The sequence below is a fragment of the Ursus arctos genome, unplaced genomic scaffold (genome assembly GCF_023065955.2).
Source record: "Ursus arctos isolate Adak ecotype North America unplaced genomic scaffold, UrsArc2.0 scaffold_16, whole genome shotgun sequence".
Lineage (NCBI taxonomy): Eukaryota > Metazoa > Chordata > Mammalia > Carnivora > Ursidae > Ursus > Ursus arctos.
In genome coordinates, this window is record NW_026622830.1 from 28,297,648 (window position 1) to 28,312,412 (window position 14,765).

A 14,765-nucleotide genomic window follows, 5' to 3' on the forward strand; every position below is an offset into this window, starting at 1 on the left:
GGTCTGTTCAGAGAGCACTGGCTCAGAAGTCCTCTTTTAGTGTCACATCAGCCTGCAAAAGGCCGTGGAGCTCTGGGCACATCGTCAGAGCCCTTCAATGGCATTTTCTGCAAGAATGGAAATGTTCTATCGCTGCATGATGCCCTATGATAGCCACCAGCCACGTGTGGCTCTTAAGCACTTGCAATGAGGACCGAGAAGCTGAATTTCTTTATCTCATTATAATTCATTTTAATTTAAATAAGCACACACGGCTGATGGCTACCATATTGGACAGCGCAGCTCTGATCTTTTAACATGTGGATAACCTAGTGCCCTGGATTACCTTAGCATGGGATGGGTAACGGGGGGGATATTCTGAAGATGAAATAACCATACATTTGTCAGTGCCAATCACATGGGAAGTAGTGACTGAGACTCTTGACTGGGTCCCATGCTCTGCAGAGCATTTGTCAGCACTGTGGGTTCAGGGTATAAGTCAGACTAGTTCAGGAGACTGGGCATCGTATAAAGAAATCAATAATGGTGTAAGGAGGAGGTACACTGAGGAATAATATGCATCTGCTGCTCTCTTTCCCAAGCGTGAGACCCTCTGGAAACAAAGCCACCTCTCTACTCTGTAAGAAGGAGTTCTGTGGCTCAGGCAGTTTGGAGCATGCTGCCGCTTGTATCCGCCACCTTCTCACTTAGAAATGCTCGAGGCGCACTCTTTATTAATGGATCAGAAGAATCGGGCAATAAGATAATGTGTGCAAGCCAGCGTTTCCATCCTCCTTGACCACAGACTCTCCCTTTATTGTAACACGCATCCAGGGCCGGGAGCAGGGTGAGGCTGGTGAAGCACTGACTCTGTGCCCTCACAACCCTACGAGTGAGTAGCTCCCAGGGCCTCACCCAGCTCACTCTAGTCCTGGCTCTGTGCCTACCATCGTGGATCAACACACGGGGAAACGCTGATCTGGTACTTTCCCATTTAGGAGGGACTTACCTAGATAAAGCCCTGTGGTCGGTGCCCCCCCCACGTGCTGTGGTGTTCAGAGACGCTAGTGGAGTGCTCGTGGCAATGAGGTCTGGCTGCACGGGGCTTTAGATGGAAGGAACTGGGGTGGGGGTCGCCTAAATCTACAGAAGAAGAATGTACTGAGCTGTAGAAGGCCTGGGATGCCAGGCTGAAGGGAGAGCCACATGATAGAAATGGTTAAAGCCTCTCTTGACTTCTTCCTAAGCAGGGTTTGGAGGGCTGAGCTCTGGGTGCAAATGCCGGTGCCCCTTTGCTCGGGCTGCCTACCTGCCCCCAGAGAGGAGGCCCATGAGCAGGCCTGAGCCATGCCTGGCCCTCACCATCTGCCCCGCCCTGGCTTCATTTGCTACCCTGAGAGGCCCTGACAGCCAACAGCCAGAGAGCAGGGAAAGGAACCTGAAAACGGAACTCAGAAGGAAACATGGCTGCCACTGCCTTCCTGTCACCGTTCTGATCAAAACTCACCAACAGCTAGAAGTTCATTCCTCAGATATTTTTACAGCTGTTCTCTCTCTAACTTGCTTCAGGTGTTTTCTCAGAGGTCACCTTCTCAGCGAGACCTTCCCTGGAGAACCTAACTAAAATGTCACATACACACACACACACACACACACACACACACACACACACAGATTTCTTAGTGTTTCTGCTTATTACATCTCCTTATCAACATCTAGCATGCCAGGCGTTTTGTTTATTTATCGTGTTTGTTGTCTGTCTCCTTCACCAGGACATAAGCTCCTTGAGGGTGTGATTTTTGGTTCCTTTCTCACTGCTTTATACCCAGTGTCCAGAATAGAACACCTGGTTTATGGTCAGTGCTCAAACTAGACCCTTCACATCGCAAAAATTCACTTTTACAGGGAGAAACAGGGTTTCAACCAGATCCAGACCGACAACGGAACTGGATGAGATGGGCAACATTGCATAACGTAGAGTTTTCATAAACAAAGTTTAATTGGAGCACAGCCACACACCCATTTGCTTACATATAATCTAATCTGTGGCTGCTTTCTCACTACAACAGCACAATGGAGTTGTTCCAGCAGAGACCATCTGGTTCCCAAAGCCTAACATCTTTATTATCAGCTCTTTCCAGAAAAAAATTCTCCCCCTGACTCAGAGCATAGACTCTAGCTGGAGTCAGCTCGGTCCTTTGTCAGCTGGGTCATCTCGAGAAGTTATTTAACTCCCTACGCCACAAGTTAATTGCCTACAACATGGGAATATTTGTAGTGCCTCTGTCATAGTGTTGTTATGAGGATTTAGTGTATGCTTTGCAAAGTACTTAAAGGAGGGTGCTAATTTCCACGGTAAGGCATATACACGAGTTTGTGAAGCTGAGCCCTGCCCAAGCTGGGGGTAGCTGGTACTTCCAACAAGGCTATGAAGTTGGAAACATTATCTACACCAGGGCTCAGCTACCTTTTTCCGGCAATAGCCTGATGGTAAATATTTTCAGCTTTGGGAATCAGGAGAAAAAATCAAGAATATTATGTAAATACTTATATAATTAGAGAAACAAATGGCCACAAAGTTTTTATTATTGACAAAATTCGAGATATGATAACAATAGAGTACAATTTTTTGTAATAGAGGTCTACCAATGAAAAGAATGGAGTTCTTGGGGGGAAGGCGGTGATAATATCTCACATAACAGGGCTTCAGAGTTACTGTTCTCTGTCATCAAATATCAATTTTACTGCTCAGAATGCCACCTTTGCTACCTGGATCCATCATTGTACCAGACGCGACAACACATCTCCTACCGTAGAAGAAACATTCCCATAAAACTTAACTACTGCTAAGCCATTGAACTGCTGTGCAGTGGGGCAAGTCAGAATCCTCGGCTTCTATTTCTGACAAAATGTACAGATCAGAAAATGATTAAGTTATGAGAACAAATCAAATTCACCATTGACACTATCGAGTGTAATTCCATGTGATAGATTCAAATATTTTCTGCAAATTACCTACTGATGAGTAAGACAGTGAATAACCAACCATAGTCTGTCCACACCTGAAATTTCACAAGCTTCATAAATTTGTCCAGCTAAGCCTTCTTCTTCTTTTTTTTTTTAAAGATTTTATGTATTTATTCGACAGGATAGAGACAGCCAGTGAGAGAGGGAACACAAGCAGGGGGGGTGGGAGAGGAAGAAGCAGGCTCATAGCAGAGGAGCCTGATGTGGAGCTCGATCCCATAACGCCGGGATCACGCCCTGAGCCGAAGGCAGACACTTAACCGCTGTGCCACCCAGGCGCCCCACAAGTATTTTCCTTTTTTTTTTTTTTTAAAGATTTTATTTATTTATTCGACAGAGATAGAGACAGCCAGCGAGAGAGGGAACACAAGCAGGGGGAGTGGGAGAGGAAGAAGCAGGCTCATAGCGGAGGAGCCTGATGTGGAGCTCGATCCCTTAACGCCAGGATCACGCCCTGAGCTGAAGGCAGACGCTTAACCGCTGTGCCACCCAGGCGCCCCTAAGCCTTCTTCTGCCCTGTATATATTTTGACCATTGTCAACTGTAGCATATCATAGCAGATCCCACTTCCCTTCAGGTGTACTGAATTCCATTCCATTCGGTTGCACTGAATTAATGTATTCTCAACTCTTTGAGAAAATTTCACCCGTATTTGTTCCCCACGGTACATTCATAGAAATCAGTTCTTCAGTCACTTCCAACTTGGCATGAACTCCTCAAATAAGCAACTGAGCAGCATCAGTAACATCTACTGACTCATCAAGAGCCAAGGAAAACCACTTGACATCATTGGCCTCCCTTTGAATACAACATTGTTCTCAATGTCCTCAACTCTTCAAGCAGTTGCTTTTGCCGGAAATTGTACAAGTCTCAAGCAAGTTTATTTTCTCCGGATGCGTTTCTTCAGCCCCTGCAATCAAACACAATTTAATTACTTCACCACTGGTCAGTGAGGAACATGATTTTGGAAAGGGGAGGAAAGGGGAGTCCTTGCTATATAGAGAACAAGAAGCTCAGCTGAACGATGTCCTACAGGTGTATGGAAATCTGAATCTGTAAATCATGAACTTGGGTGTTTGGCTAAGGGGATTTCTAAGCAAAGTATTGAAAGTGCAACCTGTTTTCTTCCTGCTGCTTAGACTAGGATGTGAGAGGAAAGAGACAAATTGAGAAAAGAACTGATAAGCCAAAAGGAACCAGAACTGGATGATTTGGGAAATTCTCAGCCTGTCCAGATTGCAAAAGACACTAAAAACAGACTCACTGTCAAGAAAACATGCTCTAAAGAGAAAACCAAGGGGCAGGCTGGAAAATTTTTTGCTAGTGCCTCTGAAGGATCAAAAAACCTGAATATTCGGGATGCATGGCTCAGTCGGTTAAGCGTCTGCCATTGGCTCAGGCCATGATCCCAAGGGCCTGGGATCGAGTCCTGCATCGGGCTCCTTGCTCAGCTGGGAGCCTGCTTCTCCCTCTGCCTGCCTTTTTCTCTCTGACAAATAAATAAATAAAATCTTTAAAAAAAAACCTGAATATTCATTCACGTGGAGGATTTTCTTAAGCTCGTAACTGGGATCCTCTCAACCATCACAGCAGAAGGCAAACATAGAGATAGAATTCTCCAGGAAAGATCTGCGTGGGACCCTCTTATCTAATGGACTGAATTCCCATGGCATACATGGAAGACCCCCCCAGGTATTTAAGAATGTCACATGAGCAGTAACACTGCCAGGTTTTACTGTTAGCTTATGGCTGCCCCACCATTGTATTTTGGGAGTAAATAACTTGTTTTCTAGTTTCATGAGTCCATGGAGAGAGAAGAATTTTGCCCCAAGATGGATCAGACCCAGAGTCTCACCCACACGTGATTTAGATGGTGAGACTTTGGTGCTGATGATATTTAGATGAGATTTTGGACTGTGGGTTGATGCTCTAATGGGTTGCAACTTTGGGGGATGCAGGGATGGTGGTGAATGTATTTTGCAGGTGGGATGAATGTGAATCTTCGAGAACCCGAGAGCATATGGTGATGGGCTGAATAATGGCTCCCAGAGATACTTACATCCTAATCCCTGTGGATGTTACTTTATACAGCAAAAGGGCCTTTGCCAATGTGATTAAATTAAGGATCTTGAGGGGCACCTGGGTAGCGCAGTCGTTAAAGCGTCTGCCTTCAGCTCAGGGCGTGATCCTGGCGTTCCGGGATCGAGTCCCACATCGGGCTCCTCCGTTGGAAGCCTGCTTCTTCCTCTCCCACTCCCCCTGCTTGTGTTCCCTCTCTCGCTGGCTGTCTCTCTGTCACATAAATAAATAAAATCTTTAAAAAAAAATAAATAAGGATCTTGAGATGGAGAGATTATCCTGGATTATCCAAGTGAGCCCTAAATCACCCAAGTGTCCTTCTAAGAGGGAGGCACAGGGAGATTTGACTACAGAAGAACAGAAAGTGATGTGACCACGGAAGGAGAGATTTGAAGATTCTATGCTGCCAACTTTGAAGACGGAGGAAGCGGCCATGAGCCAAGGAATGCAAGGAATAAAGCACTAGATGCTGAAAAAGAAAGCAAGGAAACATCTAGAGCGTCCCCCTGAAGGGAGTGCAGCCCTGCCAACACCTTGATGTCAGCCCAGTGAGACACATCAGACTTTTGGCGTGCAGAGCTATAAGAGAACAAATTGGTATTGTTTGAAGTCACCTGTGTAGCAATTTGTTATAACACCCACTGGAAACTAATACATCACCTACTACATCATGATTCAAGGACAAAATAACCCATACTTAACTGAGACTTAAAAGCATAACAGGTGAAATTCACTTTTCTTGTTTTTACTTGACATGTCGACACTGATAATAATAAAAAAAGAATTAATTTAATGTCACAACATGGTGATACGCATGGCGCTTAAAAGAGCTAAGCACTGAGATGGCCCCCCACGGTCTCTGACACAACTATTTCTCGTCGGCCACTAGAGCGCAAAAACAACCACAGACCGTATATACATAAATAGGCATGGCTGTGTTCCATTAATAATTTACTTAGCGACACAGAAGTTTGAATTTCCTCCTTCAATTTTTATATATCACAAAATATTCTTCTTTTTTTTCCCCACCCACTGAAATACATAAAAACCATTCTTCATTTTCAGGCCATAGGAAAACAAGTCACAAACCAAAGCTGGCCCATGGGCCGTTATTTGCCAATCCTTGATCAGTACTTTACAGAAGAGAAAAATGAAGCTTCTGGCTGCAACATTTTGGAAGGCACTTATCGTTTGATGGCCCCATACACAGTGTTTTATATAAATTTGTATCTACACCCTCTAAACAATCCTCTGAGGCAAATATAATTATTATCCTTATAATACCATGTTATACTATATCATTATTATGCTATATTATACAGATAAGGAAACTAGGGCAGAGAAATTTTCAGTATCTTGGCCAAAGATATCAAACCTCTGCAACACTGTCCAATAGAATTTTCTATGTGATGAAAAAATTCCATATCTGCTCTTCAAAAATAGGAGCTACTAGCCGCATAGTTACTGAGCACTTGAAATGTGAGAGTAAAACACTGAATTTTTAATTTTGCTTAATTTTTAAATCGATTTTTATTTTATTTTTAATAGCTACACTGGACAAGACAGCTGTAATGGGGAGAGCGAGGGAACGGATAGAAACAGGTGGAGAGAGAATAAGTAAATTATCCACTGTGCCCCACAGCTAAATGATGAAGCAGCAAGGATTTGAACCAGGAATTTCAAGCCCTAACGTCCATTTCTTGGCCCTGAAACTACCAACCAAAGCCCTCAGGGGACCATAGTCTCTGGGCAGGCATTTGTGGAAGTCAGCCTACGTAATGGTTCTTGAGTAGTTGAAGAAAATCAAAATTTCTGCTGCGACCTGTCCAGGAGCCTGTCCTGGGTGATCCGATCTCCTGAAACTATCGTTTGAAGACGAATTATAGGTATTTTTGAGCAGCCCCATGAAGTTGTCTCCCACATAAGCCTCTGGAGAACTCTTCCCTTCCACGGGGGCCCAGAGGGAGCTCCACGTTGATCTGATAGCCACCTGGCTGGCCATTTTCTCCCAGGACAGCAGAGGAGAAAACCCATTTTCATCTTGTTGAGGAAGGTGTCAGACCCAGGAGACCGATGTAGGCTGAGAAGTTCTGAGGTACTGAGGACATGACCACGGGGGGCTGACCAGCTATGAGACAGCCCCTCGTGGCGCATGTTTGATGCGCAGTTCCTTTGGAACAGAGCTCTGGTTCTTCCAGAAAAGCAGGGGTGAGTGGCAGCTTGGGACTCACGGGGACGCGGGCGCAGTTGTGTGTGCCACACGAGCTTTGTGTCGTGAGCTGTCATGTGTTCTCTCCTCTTCACAGTGGGAAAAACAGAATGTATGACGTCATCCAAGAGACGATTGAAAACGATTTTCCAACCTTCCTGGGCAAGATCTTCGCTTTCCTCGCCAACCCTGGCCTGATCGTCCCAGCTATCCTGCTGATGTTGTAAGTTAGCCAGGGCCCGTGGCTCTGCCTCCTGGCAACCTTCCCCTTACACTTGAGCCCCCCCCCCCCCACCGCAGGTCCTTCTAGGTCCTTCTTCCCCCCCCCCCCTTTTCCTTAATCTGCATTTCCCAGAAGCAGATCCTGCACAAAGATTCAAATGCAAATAGTTCACTGGGGAAGAGGAACGGATGTGAGATGGGGAAGGGGACAGCAAGGTCATTACCACTGGGAAGACTTTTACCACTGGGAAGACTCCTGCTGGAGAACTGAGCAAACAGTGGGTCTCAGAGTTATCCTGCTCAAGGGTGAGGGTTGGGGCATCTGTAGACCAGCGCCCATCGGTCACTGGTGGGTGGGACTGGGAAACCTAAAGGGGGAGAGAGGGGTGGGTTAGTTCCCCAGCAATCAGGGTCAGCTGCATTTTTGGGTCAAAGGGTTTCTGCAGGGGATGGAAGGGAAGCTCCAGGCACAGAGGTGAAGGAGCTGACAGCTGTAGTCTTTCAGGGGGCACAGGGGTCCAAGGAATACAGATGGGCATTGCCAGCTCCCTAGAAATATCAAAGACGTCTGGGCTCTGGGTCTCTGAGAAGCAGAGGGACTGATTCAGCCTGTCCCTGGGGACACTGGAGCATTTCCTCGCTCCCCACTCTCCCTCCCACCAAAGACCGAGAACCCCCAAGGGTAGTGGCTGATCTCTGCATCCCCAACACCAGCCCCAGGCCTAGAGCAGAGGAGGCAAATAACATGTTCAAGGAAGGAACAAGGGAAGAAAAAGAAAAGAAGGTGGGAAGCGAGAGTCCTGAATTTGAATGACCGTCATCAAAAATCTACTAGTGAAAACAATAGGGTCTTTTTTCTTTATAAAAACCTGTTTGGGAGTGCTTTTTTTAAACTGAAATATATTCCTAACATACAGAAAAGTACAGACAACATGAAAGGGATCACAAGAGTAAACAGATGGTACTAGCTTGCATTATTTGCTTCAGATCTGTCCCCTTACAAGAAATAAAATGTTACAGATACATTTCAGGCCGCTCCCAGCCCTGCTCTCTTCCTCCCTCCCCAGAAGTAACCGCTGTTGGAATTCGCTGTTATCATTTCCATACATGGTTTGGTGTTTTCATCACACGTGCTCATGTGGTCTCCTTTTCTGGGCTTTAAATGTCTTCAGGAATGGTTCACTTTCTCACTCAACATTATGTTTGGGGATGTATCCCTGTGGAGCACTACAATGGCTCGTCTCCGCTCTGCAGTAAGATGAAGCCGCAGTTTATCCTTCCGGTCCCTTTGCCGAGAGGCGGTTAGGTTGTTTCCACTTTTTCGCTATTGCAAGTGTGGTCCTTGGGCAAGTGTGTGACTCTGGAAGTGGAAGTGACCAGTCCTACGTATGTGTTTCTCCAGTCCTTCTAGAAAGTGCTGAATGGCTCCCCCAATTAGGTGTATTTCCTTACCTCCCTGATCGGAACATCTCCTGCTCCTCGTCCTGGCCTGAGACAGGACTGGCATGATAGTGACACCCTGGACGACCCCTTGACTGCCTGAGAAGATTCTGGAACCCAGACCTGATCCTGGCAGGTGGCAAAGGGAAGTGCTGAATTTGGGAACGGAGGCGCACAGCCACCCGGGAGCATTTCCTCCTCTCTGACCTCCAATTCCTCCCTAATAAACGGGTGGTTATTAGAAGAGAAGATGAGGCCTGGCCTTCAGAGTAGGGGCCTTGCAAAACAGATCCTGTTGCCTCCACCCGTCCTCCTGACTCCCCCTGAGTCTCTGCTCTGCAGGGGGCGCGGGGGGGTCACATGACAGCCTCTGACCCCCAAAGACAATGTGATTCCTCCTCTCTGGCTGGAGAGATCTCGTGGCCTCATTGAGGTGGCGATGGGTGGCCCCACCCTGCGAGGAAGGCTTAGAAGACCCAAGCTGGAGCAGCTAAGACTTGAAATCCAAGGAGAAATGTGACGAAGAAGGATGAACCTCGAAAGCTCCCAACTAACAGGCCAGCGAAGCACCCAATCCAGGTGGCACCTTGGCTTTTGTGGCCCCTTCCCTCTCGGGTGGTACACCTCGGTCATAGCGCCTGACCTTAGGTCCTGTGAAAGGGAAGCCCAGGCTCTGGCCTCAGAGGTCACCCAGGCAGCCAGTGGGAGCTGGACTCTGAAAACCAGCCCAGGACCAGACACCCCATCAGTGCTCCCTAAGCAAGGACCCCCAGGCCTTTTGCATCTGTCCTTCCAGGCAAACTTGGAGCCAGCACTTAGCTCCCAGACCCTCCTCTCTTAGCCTTGATGACTGGGGAAGGAGCTTTGGCTTAAATGTGGGCTCCAACAAGTACTGATAGATGGGGTGACCTTGGGCAAAGTACTTAACCTCTCTGAGTTCCAGGATACTGATTTGGAAAGATGGGAGACATTCTTTCTACTTCGCGGGGTTGTCGTGAAAACCACGGAGATGTGGAGTGGGAGGCACATGACACAGAGCCTGACCGAGGGCAGCTCCCCAGGAAGCATAAGCGGCTTCCTCTGCTTTCAAGAACCCCTGCCCCTCCCCCACCTCTTCCAATTTCCAAGAAGGATGATTCCTTTAGCCAACATTTACTGAGCACTCTGGGAACTAAAAATGTGTATGTCATTCCCACATTTAATAAAATAGAAAGCAAGGTGTCCAGAACCTTCTCCACATTAAGTGGGGAACTTAGGATAGTAGGGTATCTCTCCACCCTGCCCAGAGGCGACCTACTCCAGGAAGCCTGCCTGGAATCCTCCAGAAGGCGTCCAGCTCTTACCATTTTCCAAGACTACGGTACCACAGGAGGCTCACTTTTCTCTTGCAGCCTGGCCATCTACTACCTGAACTCAGTTTCCAAAAGCCTTTCCCGAGCTAATGCCCAGCTGAGAAAGAAAATCCAAGCGGTGAGTCTGTCGGGAGTTTTCATTCAAAAATATGTCATGGTTTTGGTTTTTGCTAATTTGTTCTGTGAACCCAGTTGTATTATCTAAATGGCTCCCTTCTAAACCAGATCCCAAACTACCTGTATTATAGGAAGCCTTGTAAGACTAAACAGCATGCATTTCTATTTTGAGGATATTTGCAAGGCACACAATAATGATGGCTTAAATTTGGAGAGGTTGCTGAAGAACAGGAGAAATTCAATGGCCTCAAACAATGTTCATACATAAAACCAGTACCCCCAATAATACCTACAGATTCAAACTAATACTAGAAATACTAGAGAAAACACTGTCAGAATGACACAGTGCCTGTGCCCATGGCCTAAGGGGTCTCTTAAACCCCAGGCCACACACAGGCAGCCTCTCTCTTCTGACCGCTCTCTTCTGCTCTCCCAGCACCCACCCCCCTCCTATAAACGGTGAAGGGCAGACCCCACCCCTTTCTAAGCCCTGTCCTCCTTGCTCCTCCATCCCTCTTCTGGAACTAATCTCATCTGCCTCACAGCCAGCTCCCCCTCGGCACCTCCCTCTGTTAATCTCACCGTCCTCCTGCCCAGATACAGAAAACCTTGAAATGCAGGATTGGTAGGGTTTCTGTCCTCCCCTGGCCAGACGTTCCTCCAAATGCTGGGCGAAGCTGACTGTCAGGCTGCCCTCTCCAACCAGTGGCGAGGACCAAGACCTGGCAATTTAAGGTCATTACCAAGAACCAAAGACAGAGTCCTTGTCCCCTAGATCTCGCCATCCCGGGCTCTAAGCCTCAAACACCCATTGCCCTGAGAACCGTTCATTCTTTTCCTGCAGCTCCGCGAAGTCGAGAAGAGCCACAAGTCTGTCAAAGGCAGAAAGACAGCCCAAGATTCAGAGGACACAGCTAAAGATGCCTCCAAAAATGCCACCCAGCTCCAACTCACCAAAGAAGGTAAACTCTATTTCATGACGATTGCTTCTTTACAGGGCCACATGGAAGGGTGTAGAGAGCATCTGCTGAGAAATCAGAGGGAGCTGGGATGAAGTCAGAATTCTGACAATTAGCTGTGCGAAGTTGGACACGTTAAGCTAAGAATGGATCATAGGTCCCACCTCATGGAGTGGGGAGAACGAGATGGGATTCGGCAAGAGGCGAGCTTCACAGAGTCCTGGCGCACTGAGAGGAAACCCATGACCACGAGCTCGGAGGGGCTTCTGTGACATGGGGAAGCATCTCCACTTCTCCTGACGGCTGTCTCCCTCACCTCTACCCACCAAGTCTCTCGCGGCGTTCTCTACGGTGACTCTTGACATTCGCCACAAGTGAGCCTTCTTTTCTGAAATGATTTCGTCTTCTTCACTTTCTCTCCTGAGCCTGACAGTGCCCCCGTGATATCCTCTTTCTATCTGGCTATTTAACCCAATGGAGGAGCACTGCTGACGTCCCACCCAGATGGCTCTAAGATGCCCTGAGGGTTGGCTGACAAGGGGGGGGTCACAGTCACTGGCCTGGGGATGGGGGAGGTATTTGCTCTCTGTGTAGTTTCTAATGTTTTCTTTAGGAGGAGAATTGGATTTGAATCCAGCAGCCGCTAGTCCTACCTTAACCAGTTTGTATTCTCTTAAAAAAGAGAAACCCTGGAATATCTAGAATAAAAGGACGAGAAGTGGCCGCACGTGTTCCAAAGAAAGTGTCACAGGGCTTCAACGGGGAGTGGTCACAGACCATCTCCACCTTGAGAGAGGGAAGGTCAAATCAAAAGACACCATCTCTGGGATGACCCCATGTCCCAAAGCTTGTCCCGCTGTAAAATTAAACTGCATCAGCATGCTGTGATTTTGGCCTCCGATGCAGGAAGTGAACAAGACGCACAAGAAATGGCCGGAAGTTCAGGAGTTGGAATTTTTAGTGCAGAAGTTGTATTATTTATGTGATGACTTTATGACATAGAGGCAAGACCACAAAAAAGAGAAACGAAGGATATAACCGCATAGCAGTATCTCCCTGCAAGACGGACATCCTCCGTTGGCTTATTTTGAATTCTTGAGGTCCAACAGTGACCGAAGTGGCTGTGGAAGCAGGTGAGGAAGAACAAGGGACACCATGCGCCACCCGGCAAACACTGTGTTGGTACTGGAATACTTGTCAGTATCGTTATTGATGCTGGAATAGTAATGAATTACTACTGAATCCTTGGTAGCAAGTAAGCAAAGGGATGTTGCAGAAAGAGGACAGGAAGTCTGTGTCACAACAGAAGCTGTCCCTAGCGAGTCTCCCAAAATACGTGGAAGACATTTCGAAGCTGTAGACATTCTTGTTGGTCAGATCGGCTGGCAGTCCGTGGATGCCCTGAAAGGCTGGTTCAGGGTTGAAACGCAGAAGAGCGACTGGCTGGCAGCTTATCGTGACACTGAAGAAAATATTTGAAATCCCTTAATTGTCCCACATGGGGCAGGAAATGGAGCACATGCAATGTTATGTTGTGGTATCACCAACAAAACTGAGAAAATGGAATCCATTCCATTTCCATGTTCGGACACGGATGGACTTACATATGGAAGGAAAACAATAGGTGTACAAAATGTTTTCTGTGACAAACCAAGGAACTTATGCTGGTTTGACAGTGGTCGGCTCACGTCCCCACAGTCCCAATGTCCCCTTCCCCCTGACACACTTCTCCCCCCCTTGCTCTACTAGGCTGCTGCTTAAAAGTTTGACCTTCTCCAAATTTGAGTTTTTAGTACAGATCCAAAGCTCTTTCGATTTTGAGCTGCTTACCTCAGTCCTGCAGTGTTTGACTTTTTAAAAATTGGTGTGATCTGAACCATCAGTGGGAATGGGCTGTGGGGGAGCCTAGGAAGATGGCCGCCGGTGGCCTCCATGGCTGCCCTCACTTAGTTTCTCTTCTCGAAGTAGTCGCTAGAATGATACCCGTTACTGTAACAAACAGGCCCAAACAACTAATGACTCAAACACAATGAAAGTTTGCTTCTCACTCAACGTAAAGTCTAAATTGGGTGTTTCCACTTGACGGGCACTTTCTTCCCCAACACGGCGGGGATGCTGGCTCCTTCCACCCGGTGACTCTGCCTGCCCCAGACAGGTGCAAGGGGAGGAGCCCAGAGGAAGTGGGGCACATCAGAGTCTGGACTTCAGTCACGGGCCACATTCACCCACCAGGGAAACCCAGTCCATTTCTGTGTCCCAGGAACTGCGTTTGGTGTAGAACAAGCCAGTAATCACCCAAGGTCAGAGTTAGGGGAGGGGAAGGACACAAGGAAATGAAAGCGCTGGAAGTTGAATATGATTCCATGCAGGTTGCACAGCCCCTTCCAGCATCCAATGTGACCCTGGCAGCATCGTATGCCACCTGGGAGACTTACTGTTGTCCCAGCTTTATACTCCAGAAAACCAAGGCTCAGAGAGTCCAGTTTAAGGCCCACGTTCAAAACCTAGCTCTCCAGCTAGCAGATCATATTCTTCCAACAGATCTGTTTATGCCAAGGCCAGGCCAAGCTGCCTCCAGACGCCTGAGGACCATCTGACCATTCTCGCTTCACCAAATGGGCCTGAAATCCACACACAGAACAGGGCAGCTCCAGAGGGCTCCCATTCGCTACCAGGAAACTGAAACAAATTCCCCCACATCCTCATTCTTTGTCTTGGTTCCTTTTCCAGGGACAACACCTCACTCTGCCAGCCAAAACAAGACCCCAGACAAGAAGGCCCAGTATCCTGGGACCTCCAGTTCTGCCAGTGGGACCATGCTTCCTGCCTCCCGGCACCTCTCCATAGCTCGACCTCCCGGTGCCAGACCAGATTCTGGCCCAGCTCGGCCTCAGACTCATCCTTGGAGATCAGCCTCTAGAAAGAGTGCTCAGAGACCTCCCCACTGACAGCTGGGACTCACACAAGCTCCATCCTGGGGCTGATCCACGCACACACGCACGTTCTCTCTCCTCTCATTGTGGGAATTTCGATTACTTAGTCTCAGGCACTTGTTGGCTACCACAAGGGGAGGACAATGGTTTCGTCCACTCTTTAGGGGAGCTGAGTCTCCCCACTCCCCATAAACTGCCCTTCCCAGTATCTTGGTTCAGGCAGCTCTGGACCTTGCACTCACCATGGTTCCCTCGGCTCCAGACTTTGGGAGGAGGGGGCAGGGTCATGACCACCACCATGGACTTCTTTCATGGCACCCATGTTGGGACACTGGTTTCCGCTAACCTTACTAACTGGGAGGAGGATGCAGAGCGGCCCACATTCCTAACCATTACCTCTACCCAAAGGAGATGAGGTGGTTTAAATACAAGGTACAAGAAGTCTCTG

The 14,765-nt window shown here is 47.8% G+C and overlaps 1 protein-coding gene across 1 annotated transcript in view; it reads left to right on the forward strand.

Annotated features, from left to right (window-relative positions):
- The window catches only part of TMC2 (transmembrane channel like 2), a 64,013-nt gene extending 49,681 nt beyond the window's left edge, over positions 1 to 14,332 (forward strand). Inside the window, exons 16-19 of the mRNA XM_026502897.4 lie at positions 7,392 to 7,517; positions 10,348 to 10,426; positions 11,270 to 11,387; positions 14,115 to 14,332. Of these exons, the coding sequence (XP_026358682.3) occupies positions 7,392 to 7,517; positions 10,348 to 10,426; positions 11,270 to 11,387; positions 14,115 to 14,332 (541 nt within the window). The remainder of the gene's footprint in view (positions 1 to 7,391; positions 7,518 to 10,347; positions 10,427 to 11,269; positions 11,388 to 14,114) is intronic.
- Positions 14,333 to 14,765: the final 433 nt, after the last annotated feature.